The 16,807-nt window shown below is 68.0% G+C and overlaps 2 protein-coding genes across 8 annotated transcripts; one reads left to right on the top strand and one right to left on the bottom strand.

The window, feature by feature from the left end:
- Positions 1 to 453: 453 nt before the first annotated feature.
- Positions 454 to 6,987, bottom strand: ANKRD13B (ankyrin repeat domain 13B). 4 transcript variants are annotated; one of them, XM_065731928.1, is made up of 15 exons: positions 6,845 to 6,986; positions 4,229 to 4,364; positions 3,934 to 4,058; positions 3,811 to 3,856; positions 3,567 to 3,710; positions 3,311 to 3,500; positions 2,797 to 2,863; positions 2,633 to 2,714; positions 2,501 to 2,565; positions 2,290 to 2,420; positions 2,033 to 2,190; positions 1,771 to 1,923; positions 1,522 to 1,682; positions 827 to 907; positions 454 to 742 (listed from the first exon to the last, which is right to left on the bottom strand). In XM_065731928.1, exons 1-15 carry the CDS (start codon positions 6,953 to 6,955, stop codon positions 515 to 517), a joined length of 1,878 nt encoding a protein of 625 aa, XP_065588000.1. In that variant the 5' UTR covers positions 6,956 to 6,986; the 3' UTR covers positions 454 to 514. The 4 variants fall into 4 exon arrangements, with proteins under 4 accessions (XP_065588000.1, XP_065588001.1, XP_065587998.1 ...); XM_065731929.1 differs by having other exon boundaries at positions 831 to 907; XM_065731926.1 differs by having other exon boundaries at positions 3,311 to 3,710; positions 6,845 to 6,987.
- A 1,700-nt stretch (positions 6,988 to 8,687) lies between these two features.
- Positions 8,688 to 16,206, top strand: GIT1 (GIT ArfGAP 1). 4 transcript variants are annotated; one of them, XM_065731922.1, is made up of 22 exons: positions 8,688 to 8,754; positions 11,039 to 11,172; positions 11,252 to 11,364; positions 11,468 to 11,573; positions 11,653 to 11,739; positions 11,830 to 11,960; positions 12,045 to 12,139; positions 12,229 to 12,271; positions 12,499 to 12,525; positions 12,830 to 12,878; positions 12,990 to 13,062; positions 13,710 to 13,807; positions 13,899 to 14,010; positions 14,092 to 14,219; positions 14,305 to 14,457; positions 14,561 to 14,788; positions 14,902 to 14,955; positions 15,211 to 15,297; positions 15,400 to 15,473; positions 15,548 to 15,730; positions 15,811 to 15,874; positions 15,952 to 16,206. In XM_065731922.1, the coding sequence occupies exons 1-22, from the start codon at positions 8,703 to 8,705 to the stop codon at positions 16,162 to 16,164; spliced, it is 2,304 nt and encodes a 767-aa protein (XP_065587994.1). In that variant the 5' UTR covers positions 8,688 to 8,702; the 3' UTR covers positions 16,165 to 16,206. The 4 variants fall into 4 exon arrangements, with proteins under 4 accessions (XP_065587994.1, XP_065587995.1, XP_065587996.1 ...); XM_065731923.1 differs by lacking the exon at positions 12,499 to 12,525; XM_065731924.1 differs by lacking the exon at positions 14,902 to 14,955.
- The last annotated feature ends 601 nt before the right edge of the window (positions 16,207 to 16,807 follow it).

The raw sequence follows: 16,807 nt of genomic DNA, 5'->3' as shown, positions 1-16,807 counted from the left end.
TGGGTGAAGGGGGGGGCATCCGAGCAGGGAAGGGTGGGAGCGAGCACAGGGTGAGGGGGTGACGCTGGGCATCCCTTTTCGGGCCCCCCCTTGGTTGCCCCCTTAGCTTGTGGGGAGGCCATGCAGCCCCACATGGGCTGTGGGGTGCAGTGGGGCTGAGCACCTCCCTCCCCTTCCCCCCCCCCCCGTTGGCAGGCAGAGCAGCTCCTGGGTAAGTGCACTTGGTAGCGCCTGGGCAGTGGGGCCAAGGGGGGGCAGAGCCCCATGGCTCTTGTGGTGCCCCCATGGCTGGGGAAGGATGTGCCCTCCCCACCTCCCTGGGGTCAGATAGGGGGGCAGCATGCAGGATACACCCCCTGTTCCCTGCCACCCCCAGTGCCCCCCAGCACTCACCCCTGCCCCGGCTACGGGGCCACCGCCCCCCCCCCCCCTCTGTTTGTCCTCGGGCATCCCCCCAAACACCCCTCTGTGCTCCATACACACGTCGCCAGGCCCCGAGTCGGGGTGTGGGGGCTCAGCGGGGGTGGGGGGTCACTTCTCCATCAGGGAGAGCTGCAGGATGCGCTGCAGCTCCTCTTCCTCCTGCCGCGTCCTCCGCTCGGCCTCCTCCTGCTCCCGTGCTGACAGTGCCATGGCCAAGCGCAGCTGCTCCGCGTAGCTGGGGAACAGCGTGCTGGGCCCCCCCACACCCCCCGGAGCTGGGCTGGAGGGGGGCCCGGGGGCTGCCGTGTGCTGGGGAGTCCTGGGGGGGCATGGCACGGCCTCAGCCCGGAGCCCCAGGAGGAGCTGTGGGGATGGGACCCGCTCCCACACCCCCGGACCTTACCAACCTGTCTCCCCGGCGTCCCTCGTGTGACATGGGGTGGGTGCCTGGCTTGCTGTTGGTCAGCGCTTCCCAAATGGTGACCTAGGGGCAGGGGGAGCAGAGCAGGGGTCAGAGGTGGGGGCAAAATTTGACCCCAGTGCGGCTCATAGGGGAATGGAGCAAGGATGGGATGGGATGGGATGGGATGGGATGGGATGGGATGGGATGGGATGGGATGGGATGGGATGGGATGGGATGGGATGGGATGGGATGGGATGGGATGGGATGGGATGGGATGGGATGGGATGGGATGGGATGGGATGGTCCTTGTGGGATCCCAATGACCAGGAGGGGATGAATAAGGTGGGATGAGGAGGTGGTTTGGATGAGGATGAGAAGGATGAAGATGGAAAAGATTGGATGAGAACAATGTTGGATGACACTGAGGAGGACTGAGATGTTGGATGAGAATGGGGGAAAAAGTTGGATGAAGAGATTTAGGAGGATTTAGGAGGAGGATGCTGAGAGGGATGAGAAAGATGTTGGATGAGGAGGAAGAGAATGAGGAGGACAAGAGCATTGGATGAAGGGGATGAGGCTGAGGACGCTGGATGAGAAGGATGAGGATAACGTCGGATGAGGACGAGGACAATGAGACGGCTGAGACCGTTGGATGAGAAACTTGTTGGCAGAGGGGTTCTCCCTGCAGTGCCCACCTGGTCGTACTCGCTGCCCGCCTCCAGCAGGCTCTGCTGGATAGCAAACTGCAGCAGATCGTCCTCATCCTCCCGCAGGGCGTCCTGGTGGGTGCCCACCACGCTGTACCCCCGAGGCACCTCGAAGAGCGCCGGGTCCATCTCGCATGCCCGGCAGGACGCTGCAGGGAGACAGGTGTGGCTGGACACCCCAACACCCATGTCCCCCACACACACCACGTCCCCTCCCCCCCCTCTCCCTCCATGTACTCAGGGAGCTGGAGCTGCTGACGCTGGAGGAGTCGCTGCTGGGGGAGGGGGCCTCGCTGCTGGGGCTGTTCCGCAGCGAGCTGACGGGCTCGTCGCACCCGTTGAGGTTCCCAAAGGTGATGCGGGCGTTGAGGATGTGGAAGATGGGGATTTCTGCCCGTATGAAATAAATAATAAAAAAGGAATAACAAAATAAAGAGCAGGGAGGGGAGCTGGCCGTGCTGGTGGCAAAGGGTCTCCTCCCCGTGCCCCCACCCCATACCGATCTTGACGGGGAAGCCGGGTGGGAGGCGCAGGGTGATGAAGTCGCGCAGCTTGGCGAAGAGCGCGTTGCTGATGGCCATCAGGTCAATGATGGGGGCCACCTGCTCACAGAGGGACAGCGGGTGGTCCTCGCACAGCCACAGCTTTGCCTTGAACCTGAGGGGGGGGGACAGGCGCCGGGATGGGGGCCCCAGGAGCCCCGCGATGGCAGCGCAGGGACGTTGGGGTCCCCTCCTCCCCGCTCGCCCCCCTCACTTCTGCGTCTTGGTGGTGAGCTCCATGGGCCGCCCCATGTCTCTGTTGCCCAGCTCGAAGTTGGGGTTGAAGTACTCCTCGGGGGTGATGGCAGTGGGGTTGGCATGGCTCAGAGTCTGTGTGATCAGGGTCTGCGGGGACAGCGCGGTGCAGTAATGGCGGCACGGCTGTGGGGGTGGCACGGCCATGGGGACCCCGTTTGAGCACTCACCCCATTGTTGGGCCCCACGTGCTGCTCGGCGATGCCCAGGAAGGACTGCAGTGGGGTCTTACCGCCTGTGGGACAGGATGTGAGGCCAAGCACTGCAGTGCCATTCCCACCGCTGCCCCGCGTGCTCACTACCTTTGCTCTTGCCCTTGTGCTGGTCTGAGAGGTGCTCCGTCCGTGTCCGTGTGATCAGCTCCACGTTGGACGCGCCGTAGACCTGTCCGAGCAGGGAGAATGTCAAAGGTGGGTGTTCCCAGAAACCAGCTGTGCCCACCCCAGCTCAGCCCCCTGCCCCTCACCTTGGCCTCATACCCATTCACCATCTCTGTCTTCTCGCTCCTCCAGCCCAGAATCCCAGACTTGTTCCTGGGGGTGACACGGGGTGCTGTCAGGGAGGGATGGGATGGTTTGGGATGAGTTGGGTTGGGATGATTGGGATGGGATTGGTTGGGTTGGGATGGTTGGGATGGAATAGGATGGGATGGATTGGAATGAAATGGAATGAAGTAGGATGGGATGGAATGGGATTGTTGGGTTGTGTTGGGTTGTGTTGTGTTGGGTTGGATTGGGTTGGGTTGGTTGGGATGGTTGGAGTGGAATGGGATGGAATTGGTTGGGATGGGTTGGGTTGGGTTGGTTGGGATGGTTGGAGTGGAATGGGATGGAATTCACTGGGTAGGGTTGGGTTGGGTTGGGTTGAGATGAGATGAGATGGGTTGGGATGGGATGTCATAGGATGAGATGGCATGGGATGTTCCCAGTTGGACAGCCAGCGACATGAGCGTAGAGGTGACCAGCAACATCCCCACCCACCTCTCAAAGGCGATGTTCTTGGTGTCGAGCTGGGTGGTGACCACAGGGGCTGTGAGCCGACCCATCACCTGCTCCTCTGTGGGCTGCACAGCAGCCAGCAGCACCTCCTGGTCATGGCCAGCCAGGGCCAGCGTCTCCGAGTACACCACTCGCCGGTCGTGGTCGATCTCCATCACCACTGCGCTGGTGTCTGCAGGGAGGGGACACTCAGCACAGGGACAGCCGTGGTCCTTCATCCCCCAGTGCCCCCCCTCACCTTGTCCCCTGAAGACAAAGCTGCGGTTGCCCCGCTGCCACGTCATATGGTCGAAGCCCAGCAGCGTGGTGTCCACCCGCAGGTTCTGGCCGCTCTTCCACACCTTGTACGTGTCACTGGGGCAGATCTTGGACACCAGCGGCACTGGGGGGAGACGGCGACAGCCCAGATGAGGACGGGGCCACCCCGTGCCCCCCAGTGGGTTGAGAGCTCACTGGGATGCTCCCACCCTGCCCAAGCTTACCCCAGCTGGTGAACTCCCACTTCATCTCCACGTAGAAGTCCTGGGCCTGCCAAGACCAGCGAGGTGGGCAGGGGTCCAGAGGTGATGCCCCCCAGCCCTGAGGCCTCCCCCAGCCCCGGGTACCTTGCGCAGCTTCTCCAGCAGGATGGGGATCCCGGCCAGGCGCTTGATGGCTCTCTGGTAGTCTCGGTAGCGCAGGACCAGCTGCACCAGCTCCAGATCACGGGTGCTCACGGCCTCCTGTAGCACTGCAGGTGGCACAGCACAGTGCAGAGCAGCACGGCACGGCACAGCGCGGTGCGACACGACGTGGTGCAGCACGGCATGGGACGGCACAGGGGGATGCGGCGTTGCAGCACGGCACAGTGTGACCCGTGCCCCCCTCGGGGGGCTGGACCACCACGCCGTCCACGCTCACCTGTCCAACCGCTGCGGTTCTCCTTGCCCACGTCAGCTCCATGCTTCAGCAGCACCCGAGCACACTCCAGGTGGCCCAGCGTGGTGGCCAGGTGCAGCGGGGTGCGTCCTCGGGGGTCCAGCTGCTCGATGTCAGCCTGGTGGGGGGCAGCGGGGCTCAGGGGAGGGCGAGCTATCCAGAATTCCCTTCCCCGGCATCTCCATCCGCGAGCCGGGGAGAAACCCCCACCTCTGTGGCTCCGGTGGGGGGGGGGGGAGGGCTGTGTCCCAGTTGCCAGGCAGCAGCTGCCGGCAGCCCCCACCGCGGCACGGCGGGCGATGCGGGCACACGTGTTCCCCGCGGAGCTGAAGCCGGGGGCGGGCGGTGCTGCGTGAGCGGAGCGGCTGCTGTGAGCATCCCCGGCCCCGCGGAGCCGCGCTGGGGCTGTTTGTGCCAAGCCCGGGGGATGGCAGGGGGCCAGGCAGCGGGAAACACCCCCCCACCCATCCCCCCCCCCCTCCACACACACACACATACACATACACACCCAGCTCCTGCTCTCCCCAGGCACCCAGTGCTGCATCGCACCCGCGGGGCGGTCACCTCCTGGGATGTCCCCAGCGCTGGGTGTCCCCATGGCTGTGTCCACAAGGGTCACTGGGTATGGGGGACCCCCCAGGTTTCATTTAACAGCCCCCCTCCCCCCCCCCCCCAGCTCCCCGGGAGTCGGTGTGCTGCTCCAACACTCTCCAGGCAACTGCTGCTTCTTAATTGCGCTAATGAAAAGACTCTAATTAAAGCGACTGCCCCCCAGCCAAGGGACGGGTGCTGCAGGCTCTGTGGGGTTCCCCAGCTGCGTTCCTGACCCAGTGCCGTGAGGGGACCGGGGCCACCGATTTGGGGACACGGCACCAAAGCCAACCCAATGGGACACGGCGTGACCCAGTTTGTGCCATCAGCTCTGAACCCGGGGGCCACAGCTGCCCGGTGTGGGGCTGTGACACCGCTGGGGACAGGGACAGGGTGGTGGCATTGCCTTTGGGAGGCTGCAGCACGGTCACCCCTTGTCCCACAGCCCCTTAGGCTGTCCCCAGGGTGGAGGACCCCGGTGTAGGCATGGACCCCAGCTCCAGTGGCAGCAAGGGATGCGTGGCTTTGCAGGGTGGCAGTGCCACGTGCTGCTGTCCCTGTGCAGTCCCAGGGGAGTGGGGTCCCTGCAGTGTGCAGTGGGGCACAGTGGGCTCTGTGTCAGCGCTGCCATGTCTCCACCATGGGTCCCCACTGCCTCCTGCCCCCCAAGGCGGAGCTGAGCACGGCCTGGTGCCTGGCAGTGACACTCAGAATGACCCACACGTGGCCCTTTGTGGGCTCTATAGGCCCACACATGCAGGGGGGGGGGGGGACGTCATGCGGTGCCGCTGCATCCCATGGGGGTCCCCAGGCAGAGAACAGCCGCCCTCAGCAGTGCCCGCTCAGCCCGGGGATGCTCTGATATGCAGAGGGCTACACCGTGTCCCCAGATGCCCCTGGCTGGAGGTGGGGGGCTCAGACCAGGCTGCCCCCCCACCCTGAGGTCAGACCTGCAGCACCCATGCTCCCACACATGCACCCTGCCTGCACACAGGGCCGGCATTCGCTCTCACTCTGACAACAGGGACACGGATTGGGGTGGGGGGGACCAGAAGAAGCCCCCCACCCAATTGGGCATGGGGTTCACTCCCCCCTCCAGCACCACCTCACCCCCAGCTTTGAGCTGTGCTGCAATGGGTTAAAACGACCTCAGATGACCACGGGAATAAGCACAGCGGTGATGGAGTGGGGGGAGAGGGGGGAGGGATGGAGATGCCGGCAGGCAGCCCCCCCCCCCACATCCCCCTGGATGGCCCCACAATGGAGTCGGGTGTGGCGAGAGCATCCCTGCATCCCAATGGCAGCATCATGGCATGGGGAGACCCCTGCCCGCACCCACCCCACTGAGCCCACAGCACCTCGGGGTGCCGGGGGGGCAGGTGGCAGTGGCTATGAGGGAGGGGGGAGGGGGGGGGGAAGGCATGGCCTCCTCCAGCGCCTGCGGTTTCCTGCATCTTCAGGGCTGGGTTTTAATTACCTGAATTGCAACGCCAATGGGGAGATGGAGGCTGGGAGGAGAGGGGGGAGCACGCATGGAGGGTGCCCCCACCCTGCAGAGAACCTCCTGGCTGCATGGGACCGGGGGCCGCGCTCCAGCAGAGCGGGGCCTTGTGTGCCTCGGAGGGTGGGGAGCTGGGGGGCTGTGCTGTCTGCACCCCACCTCTGGGGGGGCCTGGTGCTGTTGGGAGGGGGGCACAGAGGCCTAGAAGGGAGCGGGGGGCACTTGGGGAGGGATGTGGGGGGCTGGGAGCGGGGGGGAACCGAGATGGGGGGGGATCTCTGCTGCTCCGGTGGCGGCCGTCACAGCGCTGGGGGGATGCGAGTGGGGAGGGCACGAGGGGACCCCCACCCTCATCGGCAACACCACAGCAGGGGGACCCTATCCCTAGCTCCATCCCTCAGCCCCGACCGCAGCCCCAGCGCGCAGCGTTGCATCAGCCCGAAGCGAACGGACCCGCACCGCCCCGCACCGCCGCCCCGCACCGCCGCCCCGCACCGCCGCCCCACCTGCTTGGCGCTGAGCTCTCGGTCCAGCTCCCGGGCTCGGTTGTGCCAGACGAGGTAGTGCAGCGGGTACCTGCCCTCCGGCCCCTTCCTGCCCGAGCAAGACGCGAGCATCCTCCGTGCATGCTGGAGCGGCGGAGCGGGGCGCGGGGCGGAGCGGGGCGCGGGGCGGAGCGGTGCGGGGCGCGGAGCGGTGCGGGGCGGGGGGGGAGGGAGGTGGGGGGTGGGAACCGCCCGGACGGTGCTCCCCCCGCGTACCCCCCCACCCCGCACCGCGGCGCCCGGCCTCATGGGACTTGTAGTCACCGTGCGCGGCGTCGCCCCTTCCTCCTCCTCCTCCTCCTTTTCCTCCCCGCAACACCCCCCCCCCCCCCCCCAGCCCTATGCTCCCCCCCCTCCCCGTCCCCACGTGCGGAGCTTCGCGGGGACAGCTCCGCAGCTCCCGGAGACACAACCCCCCCGCCATCCCCCCCCCCCCCCTCATTCACAACGCGGCTCTCCCCACCCATGGGCCCGCAGCGCTTTGCGGGGCCCCCGCGATGAGCCCGGGGGGTGCCGACCCCCCCCCCCCCGGCCCCGTTTCCCTTTCCGCCCTCGTCTCTCCGCTCGCGTTTTCCGGCAGCCGCCCGAGAACAATGCGAGGTCGGGCCCCACGGCCGCACCCCCCCTCCCACCCCTCCCCCCCCTCCCCCCCCGGCTCTCTATGGGGTTCCCACGAGGTCACCCCGCTCCTTCCCCTTCTTCCCAATGGAGGGCTGTGGCCGTGCCCCCCCCCCCCCCCATTCCCCCTTCCCCCCCCGCCCCCCCGGTCCCGCTGCCCCGTGACGTCACGGCCGAGCAGCGCTGAGGTCACCGCGTGGCAGTGCCGTGTGACAGTGTGACACGGCGGTGTGCTCCGTGCCAGGGGGGGCTCATGGGGGTCCCCCGGGCATGGGGTGCCCCCCCGACCATATCCGTCCACGGCCCAGCGCTGTGCAGCCCCGGCAGCTGCTGGGTTCGGCCATGGGGGGGATGGGATGGAGCCGGGGGTGGCACCGCGGGCGGCACTCGGGACAGATCCGGGGTGACCGCGGCTGATGGGGGACACGGGGGGGTAGGGGGGGGGGGGCGGGACCAGGATGGGGCTCCGGGATGGGAATGGGATTGGAGCTGGGCCGGGGGGTGACCGGGGCCGGAACCAGGACACGGACTGGATCAGAACCTGGAGCAGGACACGGAGCAGGGCGCTCCCAGAGCCAGAACCAGAAGCGAGGGATGCCCGGAACGAGACCAGCCCAGAACCGGAACCAGGACCAAAATGAGAGTGGGGATCAGGGCCAGGGGATACCCGGGGTCACGACTGCGAGAAACGGGATATCCAGGACGAGACTGGGACGAGATCCAATAGCTGACCCAGGACCGAGACCGGGAACCAGGACCAGAATCAGAACCATGAAACGTGCGGGAACGGCACCAGGATGGGGACGAGAACAAGCGGATCCACGAGATCCGGACCAGAACCGGGACCAAGGCACGAACGGAACCGGGACAACGGCAAGAACACGCAGGATCAGGACCAGAACCGGGACAGCCGGGACCGGGAGCTGCCCATCCGCAGCCGGTGGGGGCGGGGCGGGGCGGGGCGGGGCGGCGGCTCTCGGTGCTCGCGGGGCGGGGGCGATGCGGTCCCTCCTCCGCCGGGGCCGGGCCTGAGCCGCTTCCTGCGGAGCCGCCGGGGCTGCGAGCGGCCGGCAGGGCAGGCGGCAGCGAGGGCAAGGCGGCCCCGGGCCCCGCCGTCCCCCTCCCCCCCCCCTCCCCCAACCCCCGCCCCCCTTCCCTCCCCCCCCGTCCGTCCCCGCACGGCCCCGGTTCTGCGCTGAGGATGTCCCGGAAGGCGCAGCGGGCGGAGGTGTGCGCGGACTGCAGTGCCGCAGGTAGGGAAGGGCCGCGCCCGCACCGCCCCAACGCGCCCCGGGTTCCGCTGCCGTCCCCCCCGTCCCCCCCCCCCCCCCCACGACCCCGCGGTCCCGTTCGCGGCTTCGGCTGTGCGTGTGTATGTGTGCCTCCACCCCCACCCCACGCATCGGCACCTGGCTGCCGCCCACCTCCCCCCCACTTTGCTTTGGTCCCCCCCTCCCCCTGCACCCCCAGCTTGGTACCCCGATTCCCCCCTGTCCCCTTCGCACCCCCTATTTACCCCGGGGGTCCCAGTGACCCCCCCCTTTTATACCCAGTGCTGTGCCCCCAGGCCCCCCCCGGGTCCCCCTTTGCCGCATCCCTGCAGAATCCCTCTGCCCGCAGGAACCCCACAGTGTGCCCTAAATTCACCCCCTCGTGCCCCCCCCATCTTTCAGTACATCCCATTGCCGACCCCTTCACACCCTCTACTTTACCCCAAAGGTCCCCCTTGCCCCCCTGCGCTGTGCCCCAGAGCTGTGTGCCCAGGAACCCTACAGCATGCCCTAATTATGCCCCCCCGTGCCCCCCAGATCCCTTTTTGCACCCTCTTGGTGCACCCCATTGCCTCCCCCATACCCCCTGACCCTGCCCCCAACATTCCCTTTTGCACCCCGTGCTGGGAACCCCCACTCCACTCCGAGAACTCTATAACATAAATATAAACGTGCCCCCCCCACCCCCCCCAGCGTGCCCCCCCAAACCATCCGTGCAGCTTTGGGGGTGATGAATGAGCACTGAGAGCCCGGAAAGCGGTTCTGAGGGGGGAGGATCACAGCCACACGGTGGGGGCTGTGGGGTCACCGCTGCTGTGGGTCACCCACTGCTATGGGGTACCCTGCGCTCCCCACGGGGCGGCGGTGCCGAGCTCCTGCCGGGGCGGGGTTGGGGGGAAGGGGGGGGGGCAATGGAAAGCGGTTTCTTCCAATCCCTTATCGCCCGGCGGCCATGGGAGGAAATGAGTTATAAAGTCCAGAGGCCGCTTCCGACGGCGCGGGGCCGGGAGCGGTGTCGGGGTCACCGCGGGGTGTGCGGGGGGTACCCGACTCCGGCATCGCGGGGATGGAGCTCCCCGAGCTCCGGGTTTCCCCGTGCCGCTGTGCCATCGTCTGCCGCGGTCGCCGCTGACGGAGGCAGCGCGGGGTGCCGTATGGGGTGCCGTTATGTGGGGGGTTATATGGGGTGCCCCCCCGGCACGCAGCATCCTGTTCCCGGCAGCGCCCCGTGGGCCGCGGTGCGGAGGCGCAGATGCGGCGGTGCTGCTGCCAAGCTCTGCCATCTGCCCGGGCGGTGCTGCCAGGCTTGGGGGGGTGGGGGGCGTGGAGGTGGGGGGGGACGCTGCTGTGGGGCTGTGCCCCCCCACATAGGAGTGCCGGGGCTGCTCGCTGTGGGGCAGCAGTGGGGTTTTGAGGAGGGGAGCGCTGCATGGAGTGATGGGAATGGGTCGTGGTGCAGGGACAGCGCTGCCGCTCCTCTGCTCTCCCCCCACCCCCACCCGCGGCCCTTCCTCCCGTGGGGCGGTGCGGTGTTTGTGTAGGCCCTACAGAAACAAGGGTGGAAGCGCAGCGCTGGGCAGGGGCTGGCACTGCTCTGCCACGGCAGAGGGACGCTGGGGACGGTTTGGCCACGGCGCTCTGCGTGGAAGGGGGGGGTGACACCCCATCGTCCCCCATCCCTTCCATTTGTGCCGGAGGGTCCGGACCCGTCGGGGTGCTGACCGTGGGGAGCTGCCCTCAAAGAGCAGTGGGGCCCCCGTGGCCGGAGTAGGGCCGGTGCCAGCGCAGCACTCAAACGTCCCTTTGTTCTCCTGGGGACACAAAGGGCTCCAGTGCAGCTGAGCGGGGCTGGGTGGGGGGCGTGGGGCTGCTGGGGGGGGCACAGCCCCACAGCCCACGATGGCTGCGTGGGTGGGAGAGTGCCCACCTGTATGGGGGCATCCACAGCCCCCCAGCACCCAGCCCCGGGGGGCACAGTCTCAGCACGTTGGGGTTTACTGCATGGTGCTGACATCACCCCTGCTTCTGTCAGCCCTTCTGATGGGGGGGGGGGATAAATCCTGCCCCCCCACCCCGTTGGTTGCTAAGGGAACCCTTTGGGTTTCCCCTGGTGATGGGCTGAGCCCCTCTCCATCACCTTGGAAACAGCCACGTTGCTACGGTGATGCTGCTCCCCCCCCCCTCACTCCTATAACCCATTTCGGGTGATGGATGAAGACCTCTCCCACTCACCCCCCCACCCCGTAACGCCCCGTGCCCCCCGCAGACCCGGGCTGGGCCTCCATCAACCGCGGCGTGCTCATCTGCGACGAGTGCTGCAGCGTGCACCGCAGCCTGGGCCGCCACATCTCCATCGTCAAGCACCTGCGGCACAGCCCCTGGCCCGCCACGCTGCTGCAGGTGGGTGCACCCAAGGGGGGGGGGGCTGTGAGGGGGTGTCCCGCTCCTCGCCGTGCCCCTCACCCCCCACCTGCTGCAGATGGTGCACACCTTGGCCAGCAATGGGGCCAACTCCATCTGGGAGCACTCGCTGCTGGACCCGGCGCAGGTGCAGAGCGGGCGCAGGAAGGCGAACCCCCAGGATAAAGTGCAGTAAGTGTGCCCCTGTGGGGGTGGGGGGGGGTGGGGGGGCAGAGGGGGGGGGCTGGGCTGCGCTGGGTGCTCCCCCCTCCCCCCCTCACCCTGTGTCCCTCAGCCCCACCAAGTCGGAGTTCATCCGTGCCAAGTACCAGATGCTGGCCTTTGTGCACAAGCTGCCGTGCCGGGACGATGACGGCGTCACCGCCAAGGACCTCAGCAAGGTGGGGGGCACGGGGGCACCCCCCCCCGGCTCGGTGCCGGTGGAGCTCCTGGTGCTGAGCGCTGCCTCTCCCCCTGCAGCAATTGCACTCCAGCGTGCGGACGGGCAACCTGGAGACGTGCCTGCGGCTGCTCTCGCTGGGGGCTCAGGCCAACTTCTTCCACCCGGTGAGCGCTGCAGGGGGGGGGGGATGGACAGACAGCCCCGGGGGGGTCACGGTGCCGTCACCACGGGGCTGACACCGGCAGTGCCCGCAGGAGAAGGGCACCACACCTCTGCACGTGGCTGCCAAGGCCGGGCAGATCCTGCAGGCAGAGCTGCTGGTGGTGTACGGCGCTGACCCCGGGGCGCCCGACGTCAACGGGCGGACGCCCATCGACTACGCCAGGTGAGTGCATTGGGGTGGCTGGGGGGGGGGGGGAGGAAGACGTGGCCAGGCCAGGGTGGGTGTCACCCCAGCCGTGCCCCGCAGGCAGGCAGCCCAGCACGAGCTGGCAGAGCGGCTGGTGGAGTGCCAGTACGAGCTGACCGACCGGCTGGCCTTCTACCTGTGCGGCAGGAAGCCGGGTGAGTGCCGTGCGCAGTACTGGGGGTCACTGGGGGGGAAGGGGGGGGGTCATGGGGGGCTGCTCTCACCGCCCCGTATCTCTGTGCAGACCACAAGAACGGGCACTACATCATCCCGCAGATGGCAGACAGGTGAGTGCCCGGTGCTCACGGCCACGCCGCCGTCCCCACCCCCACCCCCCCGGTGTCCCCACTGGGCCGAGTGGGGGACCCCACGCCTGTGACCGCCGCTGGAACATCACCTGGAGTGTGGGGGGGCAGTGTATGTGTGTGTGTGTGTGTGCCGGGGGGGCCACGTGCACGCGTTTAACATCCTCCTTTATCCTGTTCTTCCCTCCGCTGCCGCCTCCGGAGCGCAGGGTGCGCCCCAAGTGCATGGCACAGAGGTATTGTCCGCTCGGCACTCGCACCGGGGACCCCCCCCACCCCGTGCCGCCGGGGTGGGCTCCGGGTGCTCAGCACAGCCCCCTGGGGGGCAGCCGGGAGGGGGAGAGGATGGAGGGGGTGGGGGGGGGGGGGTGGGTCTCGCTCGCCCCATGCCGTTCCACCCCCGGCCCTATGCCTGCTGAAGCCCCCGAGCCTGGGGCACTGGGGCACATCCGGGGAGCGTTTTGGTGGGGGCAGAGCAGGAATAACCCCCTACTTTGTGTCGTCGTCCTCCCCCCTCACCCTGCCCCATGCACCCTGCAGCCTGGACCTGTCCGAGCTGGCTAAGGCAGCCAAGAAGAAGCTGCAAGCGGTGAGCGTGGGGCTGGGAAGGGGTGGGGGGTGCTCAGCACTTTATGTCCCATTTCCCCCCCCCCCCCCTCCTCCTGCCCCCAGCTTGATGCTTGCCCCCCTCCTGCCGCAGCTCAGCAACCGCCTGTTTGAGGAGCTGGCCATGGATGTGTACGATGAGGTGGATCGGCGCGAGAACGATGCGGGTGAGCGGGGCCGGGGGTGGCTGCAGGGTGTCCCCCCCCCGACCCAGGGCTGGGTGCTGGCGGCCGTCCCGGCACGGGGAGGAGCAGAGCCCGGCGCTCCCCCCCATCCGATCCGCACCGCAGGCCCCTCCTTCCTCATTCCTTGGGCCGGGGCCGGGCCGTTTCCTTCTGCGAGAGGGGCTGCGGTGCCGGACAGGGGTGCGGGGCAATGGAGGTGGGTGCCGGCCCCCCCCCCCCCCCCCGGGCTTGCGATGAACCTTGTGGGTACTCCCTGCCCTCGGATCAGGACGGAGGGGGGAGGCAGCCCTTTTCCGTGGTGGGTGGGTAGGAATAGGAGCACTGAGCTTTACCCTCCCATCAGCTGGGGGCACCCAGATGGGGTTTGGGGATCATCGCTGTGCAGAGGGGGCCCCCCTAGGGCAGATTGTGGGGCTGGGGGAGGTCACTCCCCGCAGCCCTCCTGGGCTCTGCTCCCAGCCTTGCACGCTGGCCCCGTGCCCACGTCTGCGTCATGCCAGCCCTGCAGCCTGCTGGGGGGGGGGGGATGGCACCCCCAGGACCCCAAAGCACGGGGTGGGGGGTACGGCACCCCCAGGACCCCAAAGCACGGGGGTGGGCGCTCCCCCCAACCCACCCCCCACCCGCAGTGTGGCTGACGACGCAGAACCACAGCACGTTGGTGACCGAGCGCAGCGCCGTCCCCTTCCTCCCCGTCAACCCAGAGTACTCAGCCACCCGCAATCAGGTGAGCCCGGTGCACCACTCAGACCCCCTCCTCACACTCAGACCCCCCCCCCCCCCTCACTGCTTTTATCCCCCCCACAAAACCATCCCAGGGCCGCCAGAAGTTAGCCAGGTTCAACGCCCGGGAGTTCGCCACTCTGCTCATTGACATCCTGGGGGAGGCCAAGCGCCGGCAGCAGGGGAAGAGCCCGCTCAGCCCCACAGGTGAGGATGGGGGCAGCTGGGGGGTTGGGGGAGATGAAGCACCCCACCCCCCCCCCTTGCTGAGCCCCCCTTGCCCTGCAGACGCCCTCGACTATTCACTGCGGAGCCAGAGCGACCTGGACGACCAGCACGACTACGACAGCGTCGCCTCCGACGAGGACACGGACCAGGAGCTGCTGCGCAACGCGTCCCGCAACAACCGTGCACGGGTGAGCCACAGCCCCCCACCCCCCAGACCCCCCCATTCCCCCCCACCCCCCCAGCTCCTGGTGCTGAGCCCCTCTCCCCGCGCAGAGCATGGACTCCTCTGACCTGTCGGACGGCCCCATCACGCTGCAGGAGTACCTGGAGGTGAAGAAAGCCCTGGCTGCATCCGAAGCCAAAGTGCAGCAGCTGATGAAGGTGAACAACAGCCTGAGCGACGAGCTGCGCCGGCTGCAGCGCGAGGTGTGTGCCAGACCCCCCCCCCCCCCCCCCAGATCCCCCATTTTTCCCTATAACCCCCCCCCCACCCACCGAACCCCACTTACTGCTCCCTCCCCCGCTGCAGATCCACAAGCTGCAATCAGAGAACACACAGATCCGGCAGCAGTCGGTGCCCCCGCACCCCACCCCAACCCCCAGCGAGCGCCCCGAGCACGGGCACCCCCCCGGCACCGCCCCCCTGCACCGCCGTGACCGCCAGGCCTTCTCCATGTACGAGCCGGGCTCGGTGCTGAAGCCCTTCGGGCAGCCGGTGGAGGAGCTGGTGAGCCGGCTGCAGCCCTTCGGCAGCGGCGTGAGTAGGGGGAGGGCTGCGGAGGGACGGGTTATTTTGGGGAGGGGTCTTGGGGCGCGTGCAGGTGACGTGGAGCTGGGGGTGGTGGGGCTTTACCCTTTCGTGTGTCGCAGGAGGTGGAGGACGAAGCTCTGTACTCCGTGCACATCCCGGCCAGCGTGTACCGGGTAAGGGGGCCGCAGTGGGGGCGGCTCCTGCATGGCGCGGGGGGGCTGTCGGCCTCCCGAGCTCCTGGGGTGTCCCCCACCCCTGCAGCACCCGGGAACCCACAGTGGGGCCGGCGGCTGTGGGGCCCCCCTGCATGCAGGGTGGTGGTGTCCCCTGTGCTCGTCCTCCCCTGCACGTCACCGGGCTCGGCTCTGTGCCCCACCGTGCCCCCCCCACTCAGTGTCCTTTCTCTTCCCCCTCTCTTTCCCCTCCAGATGCGGAAAGGTCCGTCGGTTTCCTCCATGCCCTTTCCCCCGTCCTCCCCGCTGCTCTCCTGCCCTCCTGATGGTGCCCGGCACATGGTGATGTACTGGGGGGGGTTGGAGCGGGGTGGGGGGACCTTATGTCACTGTATGGGGTTGGGGGGGGTGGGCAGGGTGTAACACAGCAGCTCTGCCCTACAGAGCAAGCTGGACCGGCACGGCAGTGGCACTGACAGCGACTATGATAACACACAAGCGGGCGAGATCCTGCTGGGGTGAGTGATGGGAACCGGGGGGGGAGGGGGGGGGTTGGGATGTGGGGCTGGCGCTGACCCCTGTGTCCCCACAGCGTGGAGGGGAAGCGCTTCGCAGAGCTGAGCAAGGACGAGGACTTCCCACACGAGCTGGACCCGCTGGACGGGGAGCTGGACCCCGGGCTGCCCAGCACGGAGGACGTCATCCTGAAAACCGAGCAGGTCACCAAGAACATCCAGGAGCTGCTGCGGGCAGCTCAGGAGTCCAAGCACGACAGGTGGGGCTGCGGCGCGAGCGTGGGGCCGGCTGTCGGCTGTCGTCGTGCCCCACGTCGCTCAGCCCTCTGTTCGCCCGCAGCTTCGTGCCGTGCTCGGAGAAGATCCACTCAGCGGTGACGGAGATGGCATCGCTCTTCCCCAAGGTACGGGGGTTGGGGGGGCGGCCCCACTGGCTCCGGTCACCCCCAAATCCATTCCCTAAGCGCTGTCCCTCGTGCAGAAACCGGCGCTGGAGACGGTGCGGAGCTCCCTGCGCCTGCTCAACGCCAGCGCCTACCGGCTGCAGAGCGAGTGCCGCAAAACCGTGCCGCCGGAGCCGGGCGCCGCCGTGGACTACCAGCTCCTGACACAGCAGGTCATCCAGTGCGCCTACGACATCGCCAAGGCGGCCAAGCAGCTGGTCACCATCACCACCCGCGAGAAGAAGCAGTGAGCTCCGGCCCGCGGCCTCTCCTCCACGTGCCCTCCCTCGGGTTGGGGCCGAGCTGCTGCTCTCAGTGCTGGGGAGGGGTCCGCGTGGCCGTGGACGGCGCCCCGAGCCCCAAACGTGTCCTGGACAGAGCGCGTGCGGCCGTCCCGCTGCGCTGCCCACCCCTCCCCCACCCCCACCCACGGCTGCGCTCCCCCAGGGCCGCCCGCAGCGTTACACTGGACCGGGGATGCCTGGAGGCCTCCCCCATTTTCTCCCCTTCCGGGCGTCCCTGCTGTAAGATGTGCCCTTGTACATTTGTATCAATAAAGATGTGAGCGTTGCACGGCCCCCGGCTCCGTCCCATCGCGTGGGGGTGGGGGTGGGGGTGGGGGGGCTCGGGGGGCACCCGGATCAGGGCTGCGTGGGGACTGCTGGCTGTGGGTTAACGAGTGGCAGCTCCACGGGCAGCACTGAGGTTGGTTGGGATGGGGGGGGGGGGGGCAGTGAAGGCCAAGAGAGGCCAAAATGGGGACGGGGGGGGGTAACACGGGGACAGGAGCACCTCCACACTGCCCCCAGTTCCCAATTCCCATTGCAACCCCCACTGGCACGGCAATGCAGCAGAGCACGGCTGCCTCCCGTTGCCATGGCAGCAGGGATGGCT

The sequence above is a fragment of the Cyrtonyx montezumae genome, unplaced genomic scaffold (genome assembly GCF_038088225.1).
Source record: "Cyrtonyx montezumae isolate F1298 unplaced genomic scaffold, pur_monq_1.0 scaffold_15, whole genome shotgun sequence".
Lineage (NCBI taxonomy): Eukaryota > Metazoa > Chordata > Aves > Galliformes > Odontophoridae > Cyrtonyx > Cyrtonyx montezumae.
The sequence above is the reverse complement of the archived record's forward strand: the minus strand, read 5'-3'. Positions and strand labels throughout refer to the sequence as shown.

Bases quoted from the DNA above. Each gene is read 5' to 3' on its own strand.
- ANKRD13B (XM_065731926.1), bottom strand. From the start codon at position 6,955: ATGCTCGCGTCTTGCTCGGGCAGGAAGGGGCCGGAGGGCAGGTACCCG. The intron at 4,059-4,228 runs GTGAGCGTGGAC...TGCCACCTGCAG, and splicing joins GAACCGCAGCGGTTGGACAG to TGCTACAGGAGGCCGTGAGC. The intron at 2,191-2,289 runs GTGAGGGGGGCG...CCCCCCCCTCAG, and splicing joins CTCACCACCAAGACGCAGAA to GTTCAAGGCAAAGCTGTGGC.
- GIT1 (XM_065731922.1), top strand. From the start codon at position 8,703: ATGTCCCGGAAGGCGCAGCGGGCGGAGGTGTGCGCGGACTGCAGTGCC. The intron at 12,879-12,989 runs GTGAGCGTGGGG...CTCCTGCCGCAG, and splicing joins CCAAGAAGAAGCTGCAAGCG to CTCAGCAACCGCCTGTTTGA. The intron at 14,220-14,304 runs GTGAGCCACAGC...CTCCCCGCGCAG, and splicing joins CCCGCAACAACCGTGCACGG to AGCATGGACTCCTCTGACCT.